The sequence below is a fragment of the Phallusia mammillata genome, chromosome 4 (genome assembly GCF_965637545.1).
Source record: "Phallusia mammillata chromosome 4, kaPhaMamm4.hap1.1, whole genome shotgun sequence".
Taxonomy (NCBI): Eukaryota; Metazoa; Chordata; class Ascidiacea; order Phlebobranchia; family Ascidiidae; genus Phallusia; species Phallusia mammillata.
Genome location: NC_137255.1, coordinates 28,529,436 through 28,551,253, shown reverse-complemented (window position 1 = coordinate 28,551,253; position 21,818 = coordinate 28,529,436). Strand labels below are relative to the sequence as shown.

The following is a 21,818-nucleotide window of genomic DNA, read 5'->3' as shown; positions in this document are numbered from 1 at the left end:
TTAAAGCACGTCTTCCATACGAAACGACATATTCACCATGTCCGTCTCATTGGGACAATATTCCTCCAAGACCGATTGCACTACCATCGGAGTCAAAAATAAATCACCGATCTGCCATTCGTTTGTGTTTGGCAGCAGTTCGAAACACTTGATATTTGAACCAACTTAAAATATTTTTAGCTTTGTGTTTTGATACAAATTAGTTTACAAGCGTTCGTAAAATCGGGCTTTTCGTAGCAAAGTCTTAGTTCGGCACTAGAGGTTCTACTTTTAGTAGTTTAATCGTGATTTGCAAATACAACTAAGGTTTTGAGACCACATGTACTTCCTGAATAAGTAAATATCAGAGTCATCTTTTTCTGTGAAAGTTTGCAAATAGTTTAATTTACGGTTAAGTCCGTTTATATTAATTGAGGTAATATTCGCCATCTTACAAAAGGATGGAGGTTTGTAAAAGTTTACTAAAGTGTTTTGTAGCTGTGGGAAAAGAAACTGTTTTTTCTTGTGTTGGGTTGGTTTCTTTCTCTTTCTGGGCTTCTCGCCCGAGCTACTGTTGCTTCTTTTTGTTTTGGTTTTTGTATTCTGTGGTTTGAAGAGATTGGCTAAGTCTACATCTGAATTATCTTTTTCTACTGACAAAGGTTCTCCCTCATCTTCTTCTTTTCCGTCTTCTTCTTGTCCATCTTCTTCTTTTCCTTCTTCTTTTTCTTCCTCTTTTTGGAGCGAGTCTGTATCAATGCCGTCTTTAGTGTCAGATGTAATGCTAAAAAATGTGCCCTCAGCTGCAGACTGTTTCTAGGGTTTCGACAAATAATGTCTTGTTTCGCCAGCTAATGAGAAAACATTTAACGACCCAATGCTTTTGTAATAACATTTAATCTCCTTCGTATACATCCGAGTTTTGTAGTTTGTTGTTATCTTTGTGAATTGAGTTCATTTTGCGTAGTGAAATAAACAGAGGGGAACAATTGCACTTGACAACAACTGGTTTTAGAACTTTTAAATTTTGGTTATTTTTTTTTTGTTAAAAAATAACTCACACTGACCACCCAGGAAAACCGTTGCACTAAATCGCATAAATTGTGCAGAAAAATCGCTGATAACCACGATAGTTAAAACAGTGGTTTCCAATTTAAAGGTAAATTTTGATTTTAACCTAGTAAACTTTTCCACATTGTCGTCATATACTCCTGGAAATGAATTGTTTGTTCACAATTAGGGAATGTAGTACTTTCTGTGATATAACAAACTAAATTTGCATTAAAGAGCGTTTTAATCCTATGAAGCTAGATAACCTTAATTGTACATGTCATGACAGAAAAACTTTCGTAAGCAGTAAACTAATTTTTAAATGTTGCAAAGGTATGCATACGGTACGGCAAACCACAATATGTGGTCGTGGGCCGGATGAAATGACCTCGAAGTACGCAGGCTGTAGTTGGGTGACCCCTGGTTTAAGCGTACGCAGTACATGTAAAGACCAATTATTTGCTTTTAAGCATTTACTTTGCTGTATAAACGCTCTAGCGCATGCCGTAAAATATTGGCATTTTAAGTTTTCAAAATAGGTTTGACGTTCTTGCCCAACCTGTTTAATGAGTGTCAATTGCCATTACTTTTGTATGTTCCGATTGACAAATGAACGTATTAAATGCTTGATAATCTGTGCATAAACTATAGTGCAACTGAAGAAACTATTCTAAAAATTTCTACAGTGTTCAGGGGGGGAAGACTGAAGTTGCCTTGCACCAGCATATTTTTCTTCTCTCATTAACCCTGACCCTAGTCCACTTGTCATGCAAAAATATACTAGGTTGAAGTCAATTTATCTCATCAAAGGACAATTTACACAAGTTCCACGGCAAAAATATAAAACCTTAAATAAGTAAACGACTAAAATGTGTTCTCTGCAATTCCGGGCGTTTGTACGTTGCTTTTGATATCTTTGAACAGATATAAGTTAATACAACAATAAATATATGTGCTGATCAGTTGAGACTAGATATTACGCACTCAGAAAATCCTGGAGTGTCGAAAAAGATAAAGTGTCGGAAAAGTCTAGAGTGTCGGAAAAGATAATTCTTCAAAAGTGTGATCTACTAGTTGACGTGTTAACAGTTAAAAAACTTTTAATTTACAAAGAAAATACTTCGGCTTAAAAAAAATTCTTTTTTGCCTGGATATTCCAGATTTATGCCGCCTACTGAACCTTCCAACTCGCTCTGATTTGAAAAATATCGTCGAGCTGTGTAACACCATTAACACAAAACTTGTTTCTCGCGGCCCTGAACCGATTGTTGTTGAACCCGCCATACACACAACTGTTGGTTTGGCCTATTAGTATTGCACAATCTGATATTTCTATATTTGTTGTTTATCAAGTCGTTACTGCTTGGGTCACATGTTTCCTGATGACTGTTTTGTCGAAATGTCACAAAAAATATGCATTAGATTCTAATGATTAGAATAACGTCTTTTTTATTTGCGTGGCCCCCTCCCCGCCTTAGCAAGTGACCACCGGCGGATAAAACAAATTATCATGTCGTCTCCATTGATTAACAGTGTTACAAAAACAGTCAGGAACCAAAAATGGCATAAATTATAAGGGCTAATAACGATGTTCACAATTAATTTAGGTTGTGCAGATAAACACTTCAAGCGGAGAGTTACGACAGTATAGTGTACAAAGTAGGGTGGTGTCCCTTGCTAAATAGGTCAGCAGGGACGCAGGAAACATTAGATAAATAAAATAAAAAACGGAATAAAGGAAACAGTTCAACACAATATGCACATATATACAATACAGAAAGGCTACGAAAAGCAGAGGACACTCATTATATATACAAGCGACTTAATTTGTCAAAAAACAATTAAACAAAATTAACGATAGAGACGCCGCTGGATTGCTTGCGAGATGTTTGAATAATTCCGAATTTTAAATACAAAATCCGATGTAAGTTAAAAAATTGTTTTTTTAACGTGTCACATATTGAAAAGTTGGAAACACGTCTCATGGTTTGGGTCTCAGACCGGTAAGTTGGGTTTAAAGTTTTATCTCAGTGACGTCAGTAAAAAAAGCATGGCGAACAACAGAAGCAGAAAAAAACACAATATTTAACAACACTGGCGTTTGCAGAACACAAGTGATAAGAATGGTAACTTTTGTTTTACCGGTGTTTATACGTTTATATACATCTGAATAATCTATCAGGCATTTGCAACAAAAACATCTCAATAATGCAATATTTAGTTCTAAGTCGCAGAATTCAAATAAGATAAGCATAGAAACATTTATTTCCAAGTAAAAATTGGTCAGATATCTCATTTATTTTCGTAGCGTTAGGGTATTCAACCGATGTGGATTTAAAAGCAGAGTTCGTGACGTCAAAATTTACTTCACGATATTGAAGCAAGAAACTGAAGGGGCACTAAATTCGTCATTTTGCAGGAAAAAACACAAAAGCAAACCGCTATAAACGACGTTAATACAAAGCAATAAAATCGACGTAAAAATAATGTGCAGAATTAAATGGTGGAACAACATATCACAACATTGACAATTATGTATAAGATTACAATTTCTTCAGCAAGCCAAATGCAGTGCGGGTTTTCCATCAGGTTATGCATAAAATCGGTTTGACACAAAACATGAGTTTTTTTTAGGTTGATGCAAAATACTCACTGATGTTCGGTGCATGTGCTTGTCAGTGTTAATTGCAAATAATAATGTTTCAAACAAACATGAAAATTAATAATCGTGAAATATATTGACACAGAGAGTAGACAAGAGACTTTTTCCATCGGACGTTCAGGCAGTGACCAATGCCGCCATTAATGATGAAATAGTGTCACATTGATTCACTGTATTTATTGTAAAACTTGTTCCACATAAGTTTTTTTGCGATTTTTATGCAAACAAATGTTCAGATATTACTTTAGTATTTAAACACAACTTTTCCTTGCGACTTTGATCTGATGAGGTTCTTGCCTGCTTCTGTGAAGTTATTGGGCCAAACATTCATCTCATTGATGTTGTGGACACATCGTGCCAATAACTCAGCACATTCATCTGTCAGCTCGTTCCAAGATAAATCCAGAAATTCCATCTGAAACAAGAAGTAGTCAAAAGCAAGTGACAAGACTTGGTTGCAAATCGAATCAAAACAGTGTGACGCCATAATACCATTTTTCACACGAAAAACAGATGTCACGTGATGTAAAGTAAAAGAAATATTTCTGAGGAAACCTAGACATAATAATTAACGATCCAGATAAAACCAATACGCCAACAACTACTGGTTTTGCAGATCTGCTCCGATTGTTTGTAATCACACGAAATTTACCAAAAAAAGCTTATTACGATCTATTAAGTACCATGTTTTAAATTATTTGAGTTAGAACGCATATAATTGGTGTCCGTGTATAAAAAATCATACGCTTTTAATATTTCAACAATCACTTTATAAATAAATAAATAACTAGGTAAATGCGCATTTTCGGTCTCAGAACTTTGTGTTTTAATCTGTCTTGTATGTTTTAATCTCAAGTCACAACAGTTTAAACATTATTAGACCCCTTTTTTGCAATTAGTTGATTCGATATTATAAGATAATTCCTGTTTCTTTGGATCAGTAATATATAAACGAAAGCATAAACACACTTGGCGGCTGCTGGTAAAGTATGAACCTGTGATGCGCCGTCATAGCTCAAAGGTTGTGCACCCATGCTGTAGCGCAGTGGTGGCCAACCTATGGCGCATGCACTAAACGTGGCGCATTGCATGATTAGAAAGGACGCATAGCCTTCTTTTGATAATCATGAAAATCAAATTAATCAGCTCGCTATCGCTCACTAGCCTGAAGAAGAAGTGTTGTGATGAATAAAAATGGGCCGCACCTGGCGATCCTTGACGGTGAATTTTTTGTCAGTTTGCAACTGCGGCTCGTTCCGGTTGGTGCGTTGGTAGAGCTACTAACACCATAACGAGAATCTGCCCCCAAATTTGATTGGTTATATCTCCAAAATTGCTCAGGGTCGGGGTAAGGTATTAGCATATAAAATTCAATAAAATTAATCCAAAAATTAGTTGCTAATGTAAAAATTCTATGTAGATATTTCCCAACCCAACCCATTTATAGCCCCTAAATGAAAATTCAGCTCTTTACGCCTCCTTGTGAAAGCGAAGTTCTGATTCTCGTTATGGTGTTAGTAGCCCTACCTGGTGCGTTGTGCATTGTCTTTCGTTTGTGAACATTTGCAGGTATTTTCGAAATTTAACCCTTTCATGCAACTGGGACGCACTTCCTTTTTGTTTTTTGGATATTTTTGACGATTTTATTTAGATTAGGGGTATATGGATGTCAAAGGGGTAATTTAGATATTCTGTACGGTTTTACGGTTATTTTTTACTTAATAGTTCTTATTTCTTATTACTATCCTTCTCATGCAAAAGTTGTTTCTTTCTTTTTCTCTCTATATACAAGAAGTAGTCATAGAAGGTGGGGTTACGAGACATTTATGGCGCATCCAACACAGTATGTTAAAAAGTTGGCGAATGGTATGTAGAAGGTTGGCCACCCCTGCAGTAGCGCATTTACCTATAACATTCCCACCTGAATGTTACACTTCTTTCATTAGTTAACTGCGTTGTGTGAAGTGACGTATGTTGTCCGCAGACAAATTGTCCAACTCTCTTATGGAGTGAGTCTGCCTTATCCAGCAAAGTGTGATTTTATTTAGTAAGAATAAAACAGAAAAGACGCAAAATTTGGAACTAATAAATCGGCAGCAAAATTTATGTATCAGTGCCCGGGATGCGCCCTGTGCAGACATTGTGACCAGCACAAGTGCATGGATTTCACAAATTTACATAACCCTGTTGTTGAAATGTTGTAAATTAAAAAAAAATCAGGTAAACTGTACCAAACATATGCATTGCTTGCATAGTTCATGGCTTTATGTGGTACAATGCTTTAAAAACTTGATGAGAAGTTAATAGCTTGCAGACTGCAGGAGTCAATTAAATGTTATTAACTGACACTGTGGGTATACTACGAGACCTAATTGCGGAAACTAAGTCAGCACCTACGTACGACAAGACAAAAAGAAAATTCAGGCAATAAACAGAACCCTGCCTTTTCAAGGTTACATTGTTGAGACAAATACAAATCACGGCGTTTTGGGTGGGGGGTCAAAGATTTTTGCACAGTTTGTCACCGATGTGTCGTTTCATATAAACAGGTAAAAAAATTAACAGGTTTTTTTCGCTTTTAAATGAATGTACCGAACCTATTTTCAAAACTGTTTTTTGTAAATTGGTGATTATTCCTTATGTGCTTGCATAAAGCGTTCAGTGTTTTTGTTAATACTAATTACCACACCATGCAAATTTATATGACAACATGATGACTGTGTCTTTTACATATTATGTTGTTTTTAGTGTTTATTATTGCAAAGAAATAATGAACTTATTTTATTGTGACGACAAATTTGAATTGTGATGCAACAACGGTATATTTTCGTGACTAGCATAACCTAACATTTAAAAATCGATCGCGACCAAGATAACTATTTCAAAGTACTTGTTGTCAGTACAAAAATACCTATAACGAACATTTACAAGCTTAACATATTACAGGTTTACTAAAACAAAAACATGTTTTTTTATTTAAGATTAGGTTTGAATAAACAGATTGTAGCGTTTGCAAGTACATAAAATCTTGTAAACCACTTATAAAATAATATACGTCTTTTACCGGCTTTGTTAGCTTTTCCACTCCATCGCAGAGTTTCTCTACTCCTTCAATACCGATCCCACATACAACCAGAACAAGTTCTTCCGTGTTTTGAAGGCAAGGGGCTAGTAATGCTGCTCCTGTTTCTCCGATTTTGTTGTGGGAGAGGTCGAATCTCGTCAGCTGATTTTAATGCAACAAACATTATTACATTTATCGCTATGACAAATACTGGTAAATAAAAAAAGATATCACAGCATAACTTCAGATTACGCCTAGTGGTAAATGCTTGACTTGATTTTAGTACAAAAATGAATGTAATATTTTGAATGATTTCAAACAGAGTTTTTGTCGGCGCATGAGCTTAACATTAGTTGATCGCACTTTTCCGACTAAACAATTTTATTTCATTGCAAACAAACGCTTATTTGTTTTTCTGTTTAGTTTACGTTTTAAAGAAAAAATGTTTGAAGCAAAACTTCCATTGAAATCATATGTCGTTTTTGTTTGATTCTGTCGGACATTTTAACAAACACAAGTACATGGAAACGAACCTAGTAACTTTCGTGGACATCTTACATGACATCATACAATTATCATTCTTTCACGCAAGTAAAATAGGAACAACATAATGTTTTGCGTATCTCGTTTGTTCACTATTCGAACTACATCAATGACACTTTGTATAGCGAAGACAAAATTTAATTATGACATCACACATGTATTTGTGCTAGACAAAAGGACATTATTTTCGTAAGCTTCCGAAACTATTTTAAAGTAACAGCTTTCAGTATAAAATATACCCTTAAATCAGATTGACAAGGTTCAAAAATAATTTGATGAAATTTTGAAAGTTTCAAACTTCAAGATGCTTTACCGGCTTTTTTAGACTCTTGACTCCATCGCAGATGTTTTCGACGCCTTCACTTCCAAGGTTGCATTTCCGCAATATTAGTTGTTCCATGTTGTGAAGGCAAGGAGCGAGTGAAGCTGCTCCCGTGTTGCCGATCTTGTTGTCGGAGAGGTCGAGTATCTTCAGCTAATTTTAAGGCAACAAATGTAATGACATTTACTGCAGTAACAACTACACTTTCGGACTACGCCTTGTTTTAAATGTTTGAATTGTTTTACCCAGAAAAATAAATTCAACATAAAGAAAGAAAAAAAAGGTGTGTGTGTGTTGCTGTATTGCCTGAACCAGAATTGTAAGTCAGGCTGAAGTTTTTTTTTTTTTTTCAGGTTGACCTAATTTCAGACATGTTTTCAACTCTTGCTTGATTCCAGGTTTTAAAATATATAAAAGTTATTTTTTGCAAATGATGTTCTAACGCCTGGCTTTGTTTCACTGATAACATTAACATTAGACCTTGTGCGTTTCTCGGTGACCTGGTATTATAGCAACACATGAGCAAAACAAGTATGCGCTGCACGTTTGTTTCACTGCGCATTTTTGTGTATTCGTATGTGCTAGATACAAAAATGCTGCCAAAAGGAATTGTTCAAAAATGTTGATGTCTGTATGAGTGACAGTATCGGCATTTTTTCTTAATAAAGTTTGCTTGTTATTGTTTTGCTTCGTTCATTTATAAAGAAAAAATCTTAGTTGAAACTAGTCTTAATTACATTTACTGCAAACAAATTTCCTTCTAGTGTAACGAAGTGAAACTTGTTTCCTAAAGTGAAGACTTCATGCTGAAACTACGGAATATTGTTATGGACTGACATGTGGGGTAGAATGGCTTGTTTTACTTGCAGGGGCGTCTCGTGCTAGGGTGCTGCGAGGCTGCAGCACCCCCTAGATAATTTTACTTGATGTACTATTATATTACAAATAACATCCATCACAAATTTTTTATGGTTGAGCAATATATAAAAAGAATGATTTCCGCCTTGGTAAACCGGCAATATTAATTTTTGTATGTGGACCATAACGTTATCTACGACGAGGCTGTGCGCTTCGCAGCAACGAGTTTTATAACTCTTTGTTACGTCCTGACCTTAAGATTCATTTTAGTTGCACACGGCAAGCACATGGCTTAAAAGTGAAAAAAGTAGTGTTTTTACTGGAGTTGTAATAGTATTTTTTGATCTAGCTATTAACTATTTTTTTACAAAATAAAGCAGCAAGTATTAGTTGAAAAACTGAAAGTCTACACACAAAACCTCATTACTGAAATAATGTTAAAATCAAGTGTGACTAATCTGTGAACTGGTTTAGTTTTTGTTAAAATTTTTATCTATGACTATAACTTACTCGAATAAAACATGGCCATATTAATGGTTGAATAGAAAGTTTCATATTCAGTGGACATTTTTGTAAATTTAGTCTTGTGAATAAATTTCAATAAAACGCATAGATTTCAATTGAAATTGCAACCAACAGACAAAAATATGGACAACACGATTATATCCCTGCTGCAGACATAAAAAATATGTTTAAAACCGATCCAAAAGGCCTTTCTTGGATTGAAACTTTGGTCTGTTGCGTCACTTGTAATGATCGCATACGAATATTGTTATTTTCTTATTGTATCGCACACCAAGACGGCATTTACGTAGTTTCCCATAACTAGATTGTGCTTTGACTTCCAGTATTTTTTTTTGTTTGTGTACTATATTTTAATGCAATTGTACCTCTTTGTGTATCTAACATTGAAGCGGTGTTGTCCACATATCCGAGTCATGTAGAGAGAAGAGGGAGAGAGAAAGAGAGAAAGGTAGAACTAACGATGGAAGCAAGCGTTGTTCGAGTGCTTTGTACGTAAATGTTGTAAGAATCCGTTCGGAAGCGCCGGAAACAACTAAGTTATAAAGCGTTAGAAGCTTTATGGTGCAGAGACGATGTTTCTGAGTCATTTAAGTAAGAAAGCAACACAAACAGTCGTTGAAACACAGAAATATAGAGTAAAAGAAAAATACACACTTTGACACATGCTTTCATGTAAAATATAAAGATTATATTAAAATCATTGTATGGGTTAGGGGCTTTCAGAGCTTTTTCAAGTTTATGTTTTAATGCTTTTTCAAGTTATCATTCTGATATGTAAAAAAAATAGAAACAAAATAATGTTTAAATTTCTCACTTGTCGTTCACTGTTCGAGGTTATTCAAAGTCTTTTTCGAACAAAATTAGATTCTTAAGTCACAATTTTATATTTACTGGACAAAATGACATTATTACCAGTTATCAGTAAGAAATATACCTTTAAAGGAAATTAACAGTTCACTAATACAGGTTTATGTAAGTGTTTTTAAATTTCACAAGGTTTTACCGGCTTCGTTATCCTTTTTACTCTATCGCAGAGTTTTTTGACACCTTCACTTTCAATCTCACACATTTTCAGTATAAGTTCTTCGTGAAGGCTAGGATCCAGCGAAGCAGCTCCTGTGTTGCCGATCTCGTTGTCGGAGAGGTCGAGTATCTTCAGCTGATTTTAAAGCAACAAATAAAATTACATTTATCGCAGTGATCATGCCAGTAAACAAAACAGACAAATTTAGTTCGAATTACGCCTTGTTGTTAATTTTTAAATTTGTTTTACTCAGAAAAAATAAACTCAAAATAAAGAAACGAAAAAAAGTTAGAAAAAGAAAAAAAAAGTTTTCGGGTCATGTGCTTGTTTAGGTTTCAGTTTTTTAAATAAAACGGGCTAGAGGCGGCCTGAATTGACACTAGGGTACTTATGGCTTTAGTAAATCTAAGTTTTGGCCTAATTACGATTTTATTTTAGCATAATGTCGGGTTTAGGCAGGATTTTGGATTTTATTTTCCGGCTGGACCTATTTGAGATCCGTTTACAACTTTGCTTGAACGCAGGGTCTGATATTTGTAAATATTAGGTTTTGCTAAAATGATGTGCTAACGCCTGGCCGTGTTTCACCGACAACATTAATATCAGACCTTGTGCATGTGTCGAGCGACTTGGTGTTATAGCAACACATGAGTAAAATAATTACGTTTGTTTCACAATGCGTTGTTGTCCGTCACGCTAGATGCACAAAAAAGCTGTGACAAAGTTGTTTGTTTAAAAATATTGATGTCGGGCAGTATCGGCTTGTAAGGATATTTAAAAGTTTAAATGTTATTGTTTTGCTTCGTTCATTTTTTTGAAAAAAGTGGTTCAATTACAACAATATGTTGGAAATAGTTCCACCAGTGTAGTGAAATGCGTTACATGCACATTGTTATGAGGACAATTTGTTGTCAAATGTCAACCTGTTTGTTGAAATTAGACTTGTACACTTTTGAAATTGTTGCAAACAAATCCACCCATACTGCTACTTTGTGAAACTGATTTCTCAAAATAGAGGCTTCATGCTGTGAGAATGGAAAAGAAAGGAAAAATATTTATGGACTGACATGTGCGGCAGGATGGCTTGACTTTTGTATATTGCCAACTCAAACAATTAACGGAACAAAAAGGTCTTTTATTGTTTGAGTTAATTCATATGTCCCTTTAGTTGTGAAGACAAAATGCAATTCTGACGTCACAAATATATATTTACTAGACAAGACATTATTTTCCTTAAATTGAAAAATCTTTTGCCCTTGGACAACAACTATTTGCTAAGTTTGTCAGTACAAAAATAACTGTGAAGAAAAATTGCAGTTTTACTAACACGGTTTATGCAATGCTTAAATTTTGGTTTTACCGGCTTTGTTAGCCTTTTCACCCCCTCGCATAGTTTCTCGACCCCTTCGCTTCCGATCTTACAACCCTCCAGTATAAGTTCTTCCATGTTGTGAAGGCAAGGGGAGAGTGAAGCTGCTTCCATCTTGTCGATTTCGTTTTCGGTAAGGTTAAGTGTCCTCAGCTGATTTTAATCCAACAAATATTATTACGTTTATCGTAGTGACAAATTCAAGTAAACTAAAATACTTTGGATTTCGCCTTGTTGTGAATGTTAAACTTAACCCTAACTTAACCCAATATAGTGAGTATTATAGCATTGTTTTTTGCATGTTTTGAAATGATTTTTTTCACGTTACTGCATACAAAAACACAATTTGGGAACAACTTGTGCAACAATTTAAAAATAGAAAAAATTGTACTTTTTGCTTTAAAGAGCATGTACTTGTTGCAAGGTAAAAAAGTTGAATTGTTGTCAAAAACGAGATTTCTTTACTTTAAATATTAAAATGTCGGGTTTGGCTCGGATTTCAGCTTGTATAGCTGGATCCAGCTAAAACTGAATGATGTATACAACATTGGTCTGAACCGTGGTTTGTGCAGGTAAAAATCTTTTTTAGTTACTTGCATTGTTTGGAGCGACGTGTTAACGCCATGGTCTTGTTTCCACGATTAAATTTTACACTAAACCTTATTTGTTTGTAGGGTGGCATTGTGTTGACAAGCGAGAAAAAGTTGCATGTTTTTAAGTTATTTGCTTTGTTAATTGTTCGGGCAAGAAAATTATTGTGGGCCATGTCAGCTACAACCTAATGTTAGAGATTATAGTGAATTTGAATAACTAAAAAAGATGCATCCAAGTTGTTTAGAAAATGAGAAAAAATGTTGTCAAATATTAGCTGCAGGCAAAAAAAAAATTAAAACAAAAACGACAATTGGCATGAAATGACATATGGGCAGGGATGGCTATGCAGTTGTAAATTGCAAACGCAAGCATTCAACATTTTAAGTTGTCATTTGGACGAATTTTAAGCTAAACATTGCAACCACGACCCAAAGATATGGGCAACACGATGCTATTTTTGCTACAAAACTACAAAACAATCGGCAACCGACACACATAGCGATTTTGCATATTGGATTAAGTTGCAATATACCTTTTTAGCGTCACACATAGTTTTCCTTTATTAGGATGTGCTTGTATTTTTAATAGATTTCATTTCTTACGTATTTTTGCACTTTATTTATTTAACTGCGTTTGTTCTTGCTCTTTGTGTATCTAACTTAACATTATTATTTGGTTAATTTTACATTTCACTTTGTTTTCCATCCACCCTTTGTTTATATTTAACCCTACATTTATTTAACATGTATAGCTATACGCAAAGACCATGTACTGAAGACCATGAACTTTTATGTACTGAATGTAACTACCACTTTTAGTCGGAGTAATGCACAAGTAATTAAAATTTTGACGCTACTTGTGCGTTCAGTATGGTTGGACAATTAGCATGTGATGTTTTTTTTTAACTTCGTTAATAGAGATTTTGATTTTTACTGTTCTGTGGATATGAATGTGGTGATACAAACGTGGTGATTGACACAGATGTGTCTTGATTCTAATGATTTATATTTTTTAAGTTTTTAGTTGAGGCTCTGTTCGTTTTTGCTTTTTTTTCTCAACAATTAACGCGCAGTTAGCAAAACCACAGTTTTACCGGTTTCGCTCTTTGTTGAATCACGAAGGAAAGATTTTCGTAATCAACTGGAAGGAGAGATGAATCACGAAGGTCGAGCTCATCAGGTAGTAGGGAGGCCATTGACGAAGCAATCTCTGGATCATTTGACTCATGAGCCCAGCTGCAAATTTGCACGATTTCTACTCTGCTCAGCTTCGGTTTAGACCGCATAAATTTCACCAGCAAAGATTTTTTTTGCTTCCAATCACTGATGGAACATTCTGGAACAATCGGCTCAAGTTGTAAGAAAACCGAAGAATCGCAAATCCCAAAAACGAAGTTAGAGACAACTTCCCATCTGGCATCTGTAAGTGGTTTGAGGACTTTCTCAAACTCGTCAAGGGACATGATCATCATCAGGTAGAAAGCCGAAAAAAACTCTTGCCAGATGAGATGAGAGAAATATCGAACTTTGTAACCATCCAATATCGTCAGCTTGAGATTCCCATGCTTTGTGACCGATGTGTTTGTAAATGCATCGGCTGTGGATTCCTTGATACCAGCTTTTTTAAACGCTTTTGCTTTAAGTACAATCTCCATCTTCAGAAATGCATCATAGGCCAGTTTTGCCAGTTTGTCCAACTCAGCTTCTTGGCCCCTTAAATGATTGGTTTTTAGATATTGGCAACAAGTGAAAGCAAGGACTCGAGTGAGTGAAACAAACTGAATATCTCCTACGTAATTTATCAAGTAGACAAGTGTCAATATAAAATTGACAGGAACATAACAGTAAGCAAATACATTGCGGTTTTCCACTAGCTTTTGGTGTACACCGTCGTATCCGTCTCCACATATCTTACGTCCAAGTTCATCTTGTGATGTTGGCGTCAATCCAAGTATTTGAACAATAAACCTGGGTCGATATAAAGGATGGAGCTTGTATAGCTGAGTGGGTCGTGACGTGAAAATCTTCCGAGCACGTGGAAGCAAGTTTCCTCCCGCCAAATGCTTCACATAGTTTTCCGCTTTGGACTTTGAGTGTAGAAGGGGTTGGGGAACTTCAGCAGAAAATGACTCAATCGCTGCCTCGTCGAAACCGTCGAAAATCATCACAACATTCGGATCGTTGCAAATGGCATTGATAATGCTTTTCTCTTGTTCCGGGGTGTAATCTTGTTCTATCGACATAGTGGAAAAAAGAAACTGAAGAAGTGTCATCTCCGTGGTGAAGTCGATGTGTCTGATCACTATGTAGAAGAAGAAGGAAGTCTCTCCGAACAATTCTTCCCTTAAACCTTGCATGGCCCACTTTTTGGCTGAGGTCGTCTTTCCTATTCCAGCTTGTCCGACCACACCGACCACGTTTCCATGTTTTTCCACGTAACCTTCTTTTGCATTCACTTCATTAGGCTTGAATTTCCATTCAGCTTCCCTTTGTGCTGTTTGTTTTGCACGAGCAAACATTTCTTCACCGGTGATGTCACTTTGTGGTATGTTGTAAAGTTCCTCTTTACGTCGATAATGTCCTTCTGCTCGAAACTCGTTGTCAATTTGCCGCGGTTTGCTGACTATGGCAAGGTTGACGGTTGGTATTGGTCGGTTGGCAAAATCTGCCAGGGACGATTCTTCACTTGCAATTTCATGTGTTTTTTTCTTGAGCAACAACATCAGTGCTGATGAAGACTGAACATATTCATGTTTTATGTCATGCTCTGTTAACAATGAAGTTTGATCTTTAGAAAACCTCTGTCTCTGTGCTACCGATATAGACGTTGTAGGGAGTTTGGGTAAAGTTTCTTCATTAATGTAGTGTTGAACGGGTGGTTGAGCTGAAAAGTGAGTTCGTTTGGGCAAAGGAGGTGTAGCTGGATGTTTTGGTGAAGTTTCTTCTTCTAAAGAGCATGGAGCAGGAAGCTGAGACGAGCAGTGAGCTTTCTCGTCAGTTTGACACACTGTTACATGTTGTGTGATATGTTGTTGATAGATTGGAGCGTTGTAAACTGGCCCAGTTGTGTGGATGTTTGTGTCTCCAATCTGAGGTGCTTGTTTGCTTTCCTACACAAAGAAAATTTTGAGATCAAAACGGATTCTGGTTTTCAGAAGTCCACCAGATACCACAAGAAGTCGTCGATTTCAATCGTTGGTGGGCGGCGGAAGTACTGATTTCATATCGACGATATTTAAAAAATTACACTTTAAAAACTTTCGGGATTTCTATCGACGACTTCTTGGCGAATCAGGTGAAAAGTCTTACCAAGTTGAAAACCAAATTCTTGTCCTGTTCATCAACTGGCAAACAGTAGTGTAAACTTGTCTGGGACACCATATCTCTAAGTTCTTCGGTTGCGTTGAGCTGGTAAACAATTGCATCCTGTCTTAGGGATGGGCTTGATTCTGGCTCAGCATCATCTGGTCCTTGGTTCAAGATAAAACCCGGCCCATCAACATCCGATTCTTGGGTCGAATCCAGTTTAACTACTTGATTACCCATTCTTTGCGATGAATGGGATTGTTTATGAATGCGACTGAGCAATTTACATGCGATTGTCACACGATTGCGTCCAAGTTGTGTTTGTTTGTAACTGCTTGCGTTAAAATGTCAGCAATACTGATGATGAAAGACTTGCCGACAAACTTGAAATATGAAACATGTCGCTTTCAATCTCATTATGGACCAGAGTACTTATCATTAAAACATTATTATTTGAAAATCAATGAAAACCTATAACCTACATTGAATGTAAAACAAATGGAGTTGTTAGTGCAAGTTAAATACAAAAGTGCACAAACTGGTATAAACAAAACACCAATTGATACCGATTCAATAGCAAGCAATAAAGACCGTCGTTAGATATCGACAAAAATCTTTAACACACTATACATGAGAATTGAAAAACGAACACAAGTTAAAAATATTAAATGAAGCATTTCGGATAAATGGACAATATTTTTTTTGGATAACTTCCAATACTGGACGATAAATTGCTTTGCAGAAGTAAGCCTATGTCAATGTGCCACAATTCCTAAACCAGATTTGTATTATTTGTATTATAAGTAGCGTACCTTTTCATACAAAACAAGCTAATTGGTGTAACACTAAAATTATTTTTTGTAAAATCGAAAGCTACATTTCAAACAAACGAACAACACGCCAGATGTGTTGATTCAAGTCCAGGCGATCAATTTAGAAAACACAGAACAATACGCCACTTGACAACACGACTTAGTTTGTCATGTGTTGTATACGGCTTCAAAATTGGCGTGTTGTTACGATACTCCGTTTTTTCTGTGAAAAGTTATTTACACAGTGATACTATACATGTAGGGTTATAATCTTATGCAAACACAAGGTAAAAATATTACAATGCAGCATCATGTGATAAACTTGGCCATTTGCGGCAGAAGCGTTTAAATCGAAATCACCAGATGTTATTGTGTGTAAATACAGGGAAACTATGTCTATGGTCTTGTGAAATTTAACTATTCAACCTTTATAATCATTCTTTTCAGTTCACATTTTACTAAAACTTTCTTCCACACTTTTTTTGTAGTTTATGGTCATTAAATAATTTCTGCATGATTTGTCTTCTAAGTGGGATGTTATTTTTGACGACGATGGCAAGCTATTTCTATGGTGCGTCTGTGACAATCGTCGGTTTCAACTCTGTACACCAGTAAGTTGTGAGTTTTGGGTTTCCAGGATCGGTTTTAGGGGGTACCAACAATATAAAATATATTGCGCCACCTTGCGGTAGACTGTGTAGGCCTTCCTGTTAGCACCTGTTGTGTCTACTAAACTCGCAATATCAACTAAATGCTGGTTAGCCTTAGGCCCTGTGAAGCCCTTACTCTTGCTGTAAGTAAAGAACGTTATAGTCACGATTCGATCGTGTTCATATAACACTTTTTAACACTCGGCACAGTTGTGGCACCTTGTACCTTGTAATTTTAAGTATCGCCTCCACTTCAAACATATTGTTCAGACATGAGAGCATTCAGTATTTTTCGCACACCGTATAAGCCCCTCCCAAACTCCATCCATGTTACTTGCAGTACGCGGATTGAAAGCCAATTCAATGGCACGCTGTCTGAGGCAATCATAAATCTGCGCTTTATTGCAAGCCCTCAACGAGTCGCGCAAAATGCGAATAGCTGCGATGAAATTGGTACAGTCGTCGCTAAAGATCTTCTTCGGTCTTCCTCGACGACCGATGAATCTTCGTCGGCCGTCAATAAAAGAATCCGTTGAGAGCGAGTGCGCATTTCAATGTGTCAGACACGTAAATTTTAATCCCTAGCGCTTGAATGGGGGCTTTCCTCGCGTTATTCGCTCACTTGGTAAGTTTGCCTTCATCTGTCTCCGATTGTCCCAACACACGCTTTGCTGCAACTTCACAACAAACAACCCAGTTTTTCTGTCGTAGCGATGTCCATGTAAGACCCATGCCAGAATGCAGAACGGTATTGTGATGATCCTCGGTTATAAGAGTTATCACGTGGTGTTTGTTTGGCAGAATCACCGGATGCTTCAAGTCATATGCCACCGGAGCACGATGCAAGCGACCAACACGCAAAAACACCATCAACCAAAATTGGAGTCAGTCTCTGCAAAGACCTTCCAGATTTCATCTACCTTGATACACGCTTGTTCACAGCTTACTAACGATCGTGTTTTTTTCAAGTGCACGAATTTCTTCAGCAAACTTCTGCTGCAGTACGTATTTGATCATTGCATACTTTTTGCGGTTCCGCAACGCTTAACGTTTAGATTCTTTTTCGTTCGGGTGAATTCAACAAAAAATCTTGCCATGCCACAGTCTTCTTCAGACTTTTCCAGGACGAATATCGATTGATAAACTGTGAAGTCCAATTTCGGAGAAACATGAGGAACTGCCACTTCCTTTCGCTTTTTCAGCACAAACTCCTCGAATAGAACGTCTAGGATCAAAGACTCGTCGGCCACTGAACCTCCAACTTGCACAAAAACGATGTTCCAGCAAACCATCTACCCCGCGACCCGTCGTCATTCCACTGTAAAGCATTAAACCCTTCGTCTATCTTCGTTAGCCGATTTGCCAAAGAGGCGGGAATGCGTTTGGCCGTGTTGTAGATGCATTGCAGTACAGCTGTGGCAACACCCTGTCTGCACAACTGTTGCAGCAACATTCGCGCCTGCAAGACAACTGGAGCAACAAAACACGTTCCACTTGACCGATGTCATCTTTTAAAGAAAATGAAGACTTCGTTGCGTCGCTCGCAGGTACATCATGGGGAAAACCTCCGCACTGCAAAAGTGCGCGGACCTCCTGCACCAACGAGATGAAGCAATACCGAACAGAGACCAGACGAGAACTGTCTTGACCGCGCTCAGCTGACCATTGTTGTTCTGTGTTTTTCCATTAATCGTTGAAAGCGTAAGCTCATTTTTGTCACCTGTTAGTTTAAGCATATCTAGCAGCCGTCTCGACATCGTCGAGTTTGAACCGGAATCCAGAAAGGCGTACGTTTTAACCTGCTTTCCGTTTTTGACACATAATTTTTACGGGGACAATATTCATAAACACGTTTTGGCCAACCAGAGGTACGGACGAATTCGCAGCACACGAAGTTGAGGTTACCACGGTCTTTGAGGCAGTTCCATTCCTTGCTAGTCTCGGCCTTTGGTCTCTACGCTGTGAAAGATTGTCCGACTGGGGTTCCGGTAAATCATGAGGTAGTAACATGTGATGTCTACGCCAACACCCTTCTACTGAACAAGAACTCCGCAATGTACAATTTCTAGCGATGTTACCTACCAAAACAGTTGTCACAGAGCCTAGCTCTTCGCACTATCCGAAGTCGTTCTCCGAACTGCTTTCCTTTAAACACTATACATTGCGCTAAAGCGTGCGGCACGTTACAGATTGGACACTTGTCACCTATCGGCTTGCTTGTCGATGCTTGCCTTCCGTCGTAACCTGTTGACACGGAAGCAGCATGTGACGAGGCTTTGATCATCCTTGGCGCGGGCTTGACCGGTTTCGGTGGTCTGCGGTTTATTTCCACACAGCTTTCGCCAGCATGTCGTTTCCACCTCTGTTGCATGTTTAGTGGCAAACGTCTAGCAATACCTAAATATGTACGAAGTTACTTATATCAGCAAAATAACCCAAATGAGACAAAGAAACAAAACACTACACCTGCATTTCAACCACGGGTGTATCAAGGAAAATATCTTGCCGCGCTCTTTGCACTATAAATCGCCTGACAATTCTTCAGGTGGAAGGAAAATCATAAGAAAGTGTGGATTTGCGTTTGTAAAGTTACGCATTGACCAGTCTCACCAAAGAATAACGCAATGAAATGCTCGTTCTGATGGAGTGTTAGCTTCGCTACGTGTAGCTCTGACGCAAGACCAGTTGGAGCGGCCTTTAGACCACACCAACGTAGGAGTTAATACACGTTACAATCGTGCGATGATTGATTGCAAAAAGCGTTTGACATCGCTGAGTTCCATGTGCGACAGACGAAGACCTGCAGTGGAAAGACAGAAGATGCATAGCTGGGTCATGAACCTGTCTGATTACCAACCGACGGTTGATACCAAAGTTTTGCAACTTGGTCTTAATTTTGCCACTGCACCACGGGTAGTACCGAAAGAACAAATTATTGCTGCAGTCGAGAAAGGAATTTGGCCGCAACCAGCGCACATTAAAGCAATCATTCAAGGCAAACTTGCAAACTGCCTTCGCACACACAGAATGGGTCAAAGCAACCTCAGTAACACCGAGCACCAAGCGATCCGAAGTTTAAGGTCAAATGAAGATATCTCGATCTTACCCGCAGACGAAGGTAACTGTACTGTCATCATGAACCGCCCAGGTTACGACAAGAAAATGTCTGACTTATAACTGGATACTTCGACTTACAAGCGTTTAAAGCGTGATTCAACACGTAAGTCGGAACGCGTCCTTAATAAGTTCGTAGGGAAATTGCACACAGAGACGCAATGCATTTCTGAATCCATCAACTGCATAGCACGGACGGCTTCGCTTCGCGCATCTACGGCTTACCAAAAATACACAAGGAAGACATCCCTCTGCGACCAATCGTTTCGTTTGTTGGTACTCCAACCTACAATCTTGCGAAGTACCTAGCGAAAGTTATTTCTCCGCTCGTGGGCAATACGGAATGGACTGTTTCGAACTCGTCCAAGTTTGTTCAAGAGATAGCACAGTTGCCGCCCCTGTCCAACAAAGAGTTAATGGTGTCGTATGACGTCGTGTCACTTTTTACAAGTGTTCCTGTGGAATTGGCTATGGACATCGCGTCATCCAGGATTTTAAACGACTATAGCCTTAAACAGAACACCATGGGTCCCGTTGGATATTGTGGACGGTTTGCGGATTTGCTAGGAGCAATCCTTTTTAACATTCAGGGTAAGCTTTTACCAACAGATTCAAGGCACAGCGATGGGTTCCCCGGTCTCCGTGGTTGTCGCAAACATGACAATGGAAGCGCTTGAGGAAAAAGCCTTATCAACGTTTGCCAACCCACAAAGATTCTGGCGGCGATATTTTGACGACATTTTTTGTGTCATTGCTAAGAACAAGGTTGAGGCTTTTTTACAGCATCTCAACGAGGCGCAACCAGGCATTTAGTTTACCATGGAACTCCAATCGGCAAACTGTCTTCCATTTTTAGACGTTTAAGTCACAAGAACCGATGACGGCGTCTTGTACTCGAGAGTGTACCACAAGCCAACGAGTACCGGTAGGTATCTCAATTTTCGATCTCATCACCCCACATACCAGAAAACGGGGGTGGTTCGTTCCCTAAAAGATCAGGCACGACGCTTGTGCACTCATAGCGACGACTGCGAGGCGGAACTGGTTAAGGTTCGCAAAGCCTAGAAATACAACGGCTACCCCAACTGGATTCTCCGTGATGGACGGGCAACGTGTCCCAAACAGGTGACCCATCCAAAAACAGAGGGTTTTGTGACACTTCCGTACATACCGAAACTGACGGATATTCTACGGCGTATGTTGCGTGACTTCGGCATAGCGGTTGGCGTCCAACCTGTCAATACTCTCCGCAAGCTATTGAGTCACCCAAAAGATTCAATCAACCCGTTTGAACAACGAGGTGTTGTATATTCCATTCCCTGCGCCGATTGTCCGTTAATTTACATCGGGAAAACTGGAAGGTCACTCAACACCTGACGAAAAGAACATCAACGGGATGTTGCCAACAACGACGCGAAGAAGTCGGCCCTTTCCAATCACGCAGTATGACAAGGCCACCGTATTGATTTTAATGCGGCGTCTGTTGTGGCCCGGGAGCCTGACTACAGGAAAAGACTATTTCTTGAGTCATGGAATATTCACCAACGGGGCAACACAATGAACATCAAAACAGGCGTGATGCTTTTAGCGTGCTACAGGCACCTGCTCAAAGATTAGAGGCCCAATCATTTGTTATCGCGCGGTGTTTTCGTTGCGTTGTGACGTGCTTGCGTTTCATTCTTTTTTTTCCTTTGTTTGTCGTGCACTGTTCTAGTCGCATTTAGTGTTATTTACCCTGATGAAGACGACCTGTACAGGACGTCGAAACGTCGGAATAAAAATACTTTTGCCAGAATAGCTCTATAGACTTGATACTATGCCTGGCAGCAACAGCTTATTTAACAAAACACTAATGCAAGTGACGTGCAAGCTCCTGCAGCCCTTTACTATCATCGGCTTTCAAATGCAGACCCTGGGTGAGTCTTTGAACATATGATCTAGCTATAA

At 38.2% G+C, this 21,818-nt stretch overlaps 1 protein-coding gene and 1 pseudogene across 1 annotated transcript; one reads left to right on the top strand and one right to left on the bottom strand.

Annotated features, from left to right (window-relative positions):
• LOC145223738 (NACHT, LRR and PYD domains-containing protein 3-like) lies at positions 1-15,535 on the bottom strand. The gene is made up of 9 exons (XM_080090129.1): positions 15,299-15,535; positions 13,084-15,099; positions 11,388-11,549; positions 7,612-7,773; positions 6,756-6,917; positions 3,989-4,106; positions 1,041-1,190; positions 435-728; positions 1-164 (listed from the first exon to the last, which is right to left on the bottom strand). The coding sequence occupies exons 1-9, from the start codon at positions 15,533-15,535 to the stop codon at positions 1-3; spliced, it is 3,465 nt and encodes a 1,154-aa protein (XP_079946255.1).
• Positions 15,536-20,214: 4,679 nt separating this feature from the next.
• On the top strand, positions 20,215-21,115 carry LOC145223737 (uncharacterized; annotated as a pseudogene).
• Positions 21,116-21,818: the final 703 nt, after the last annotated feature.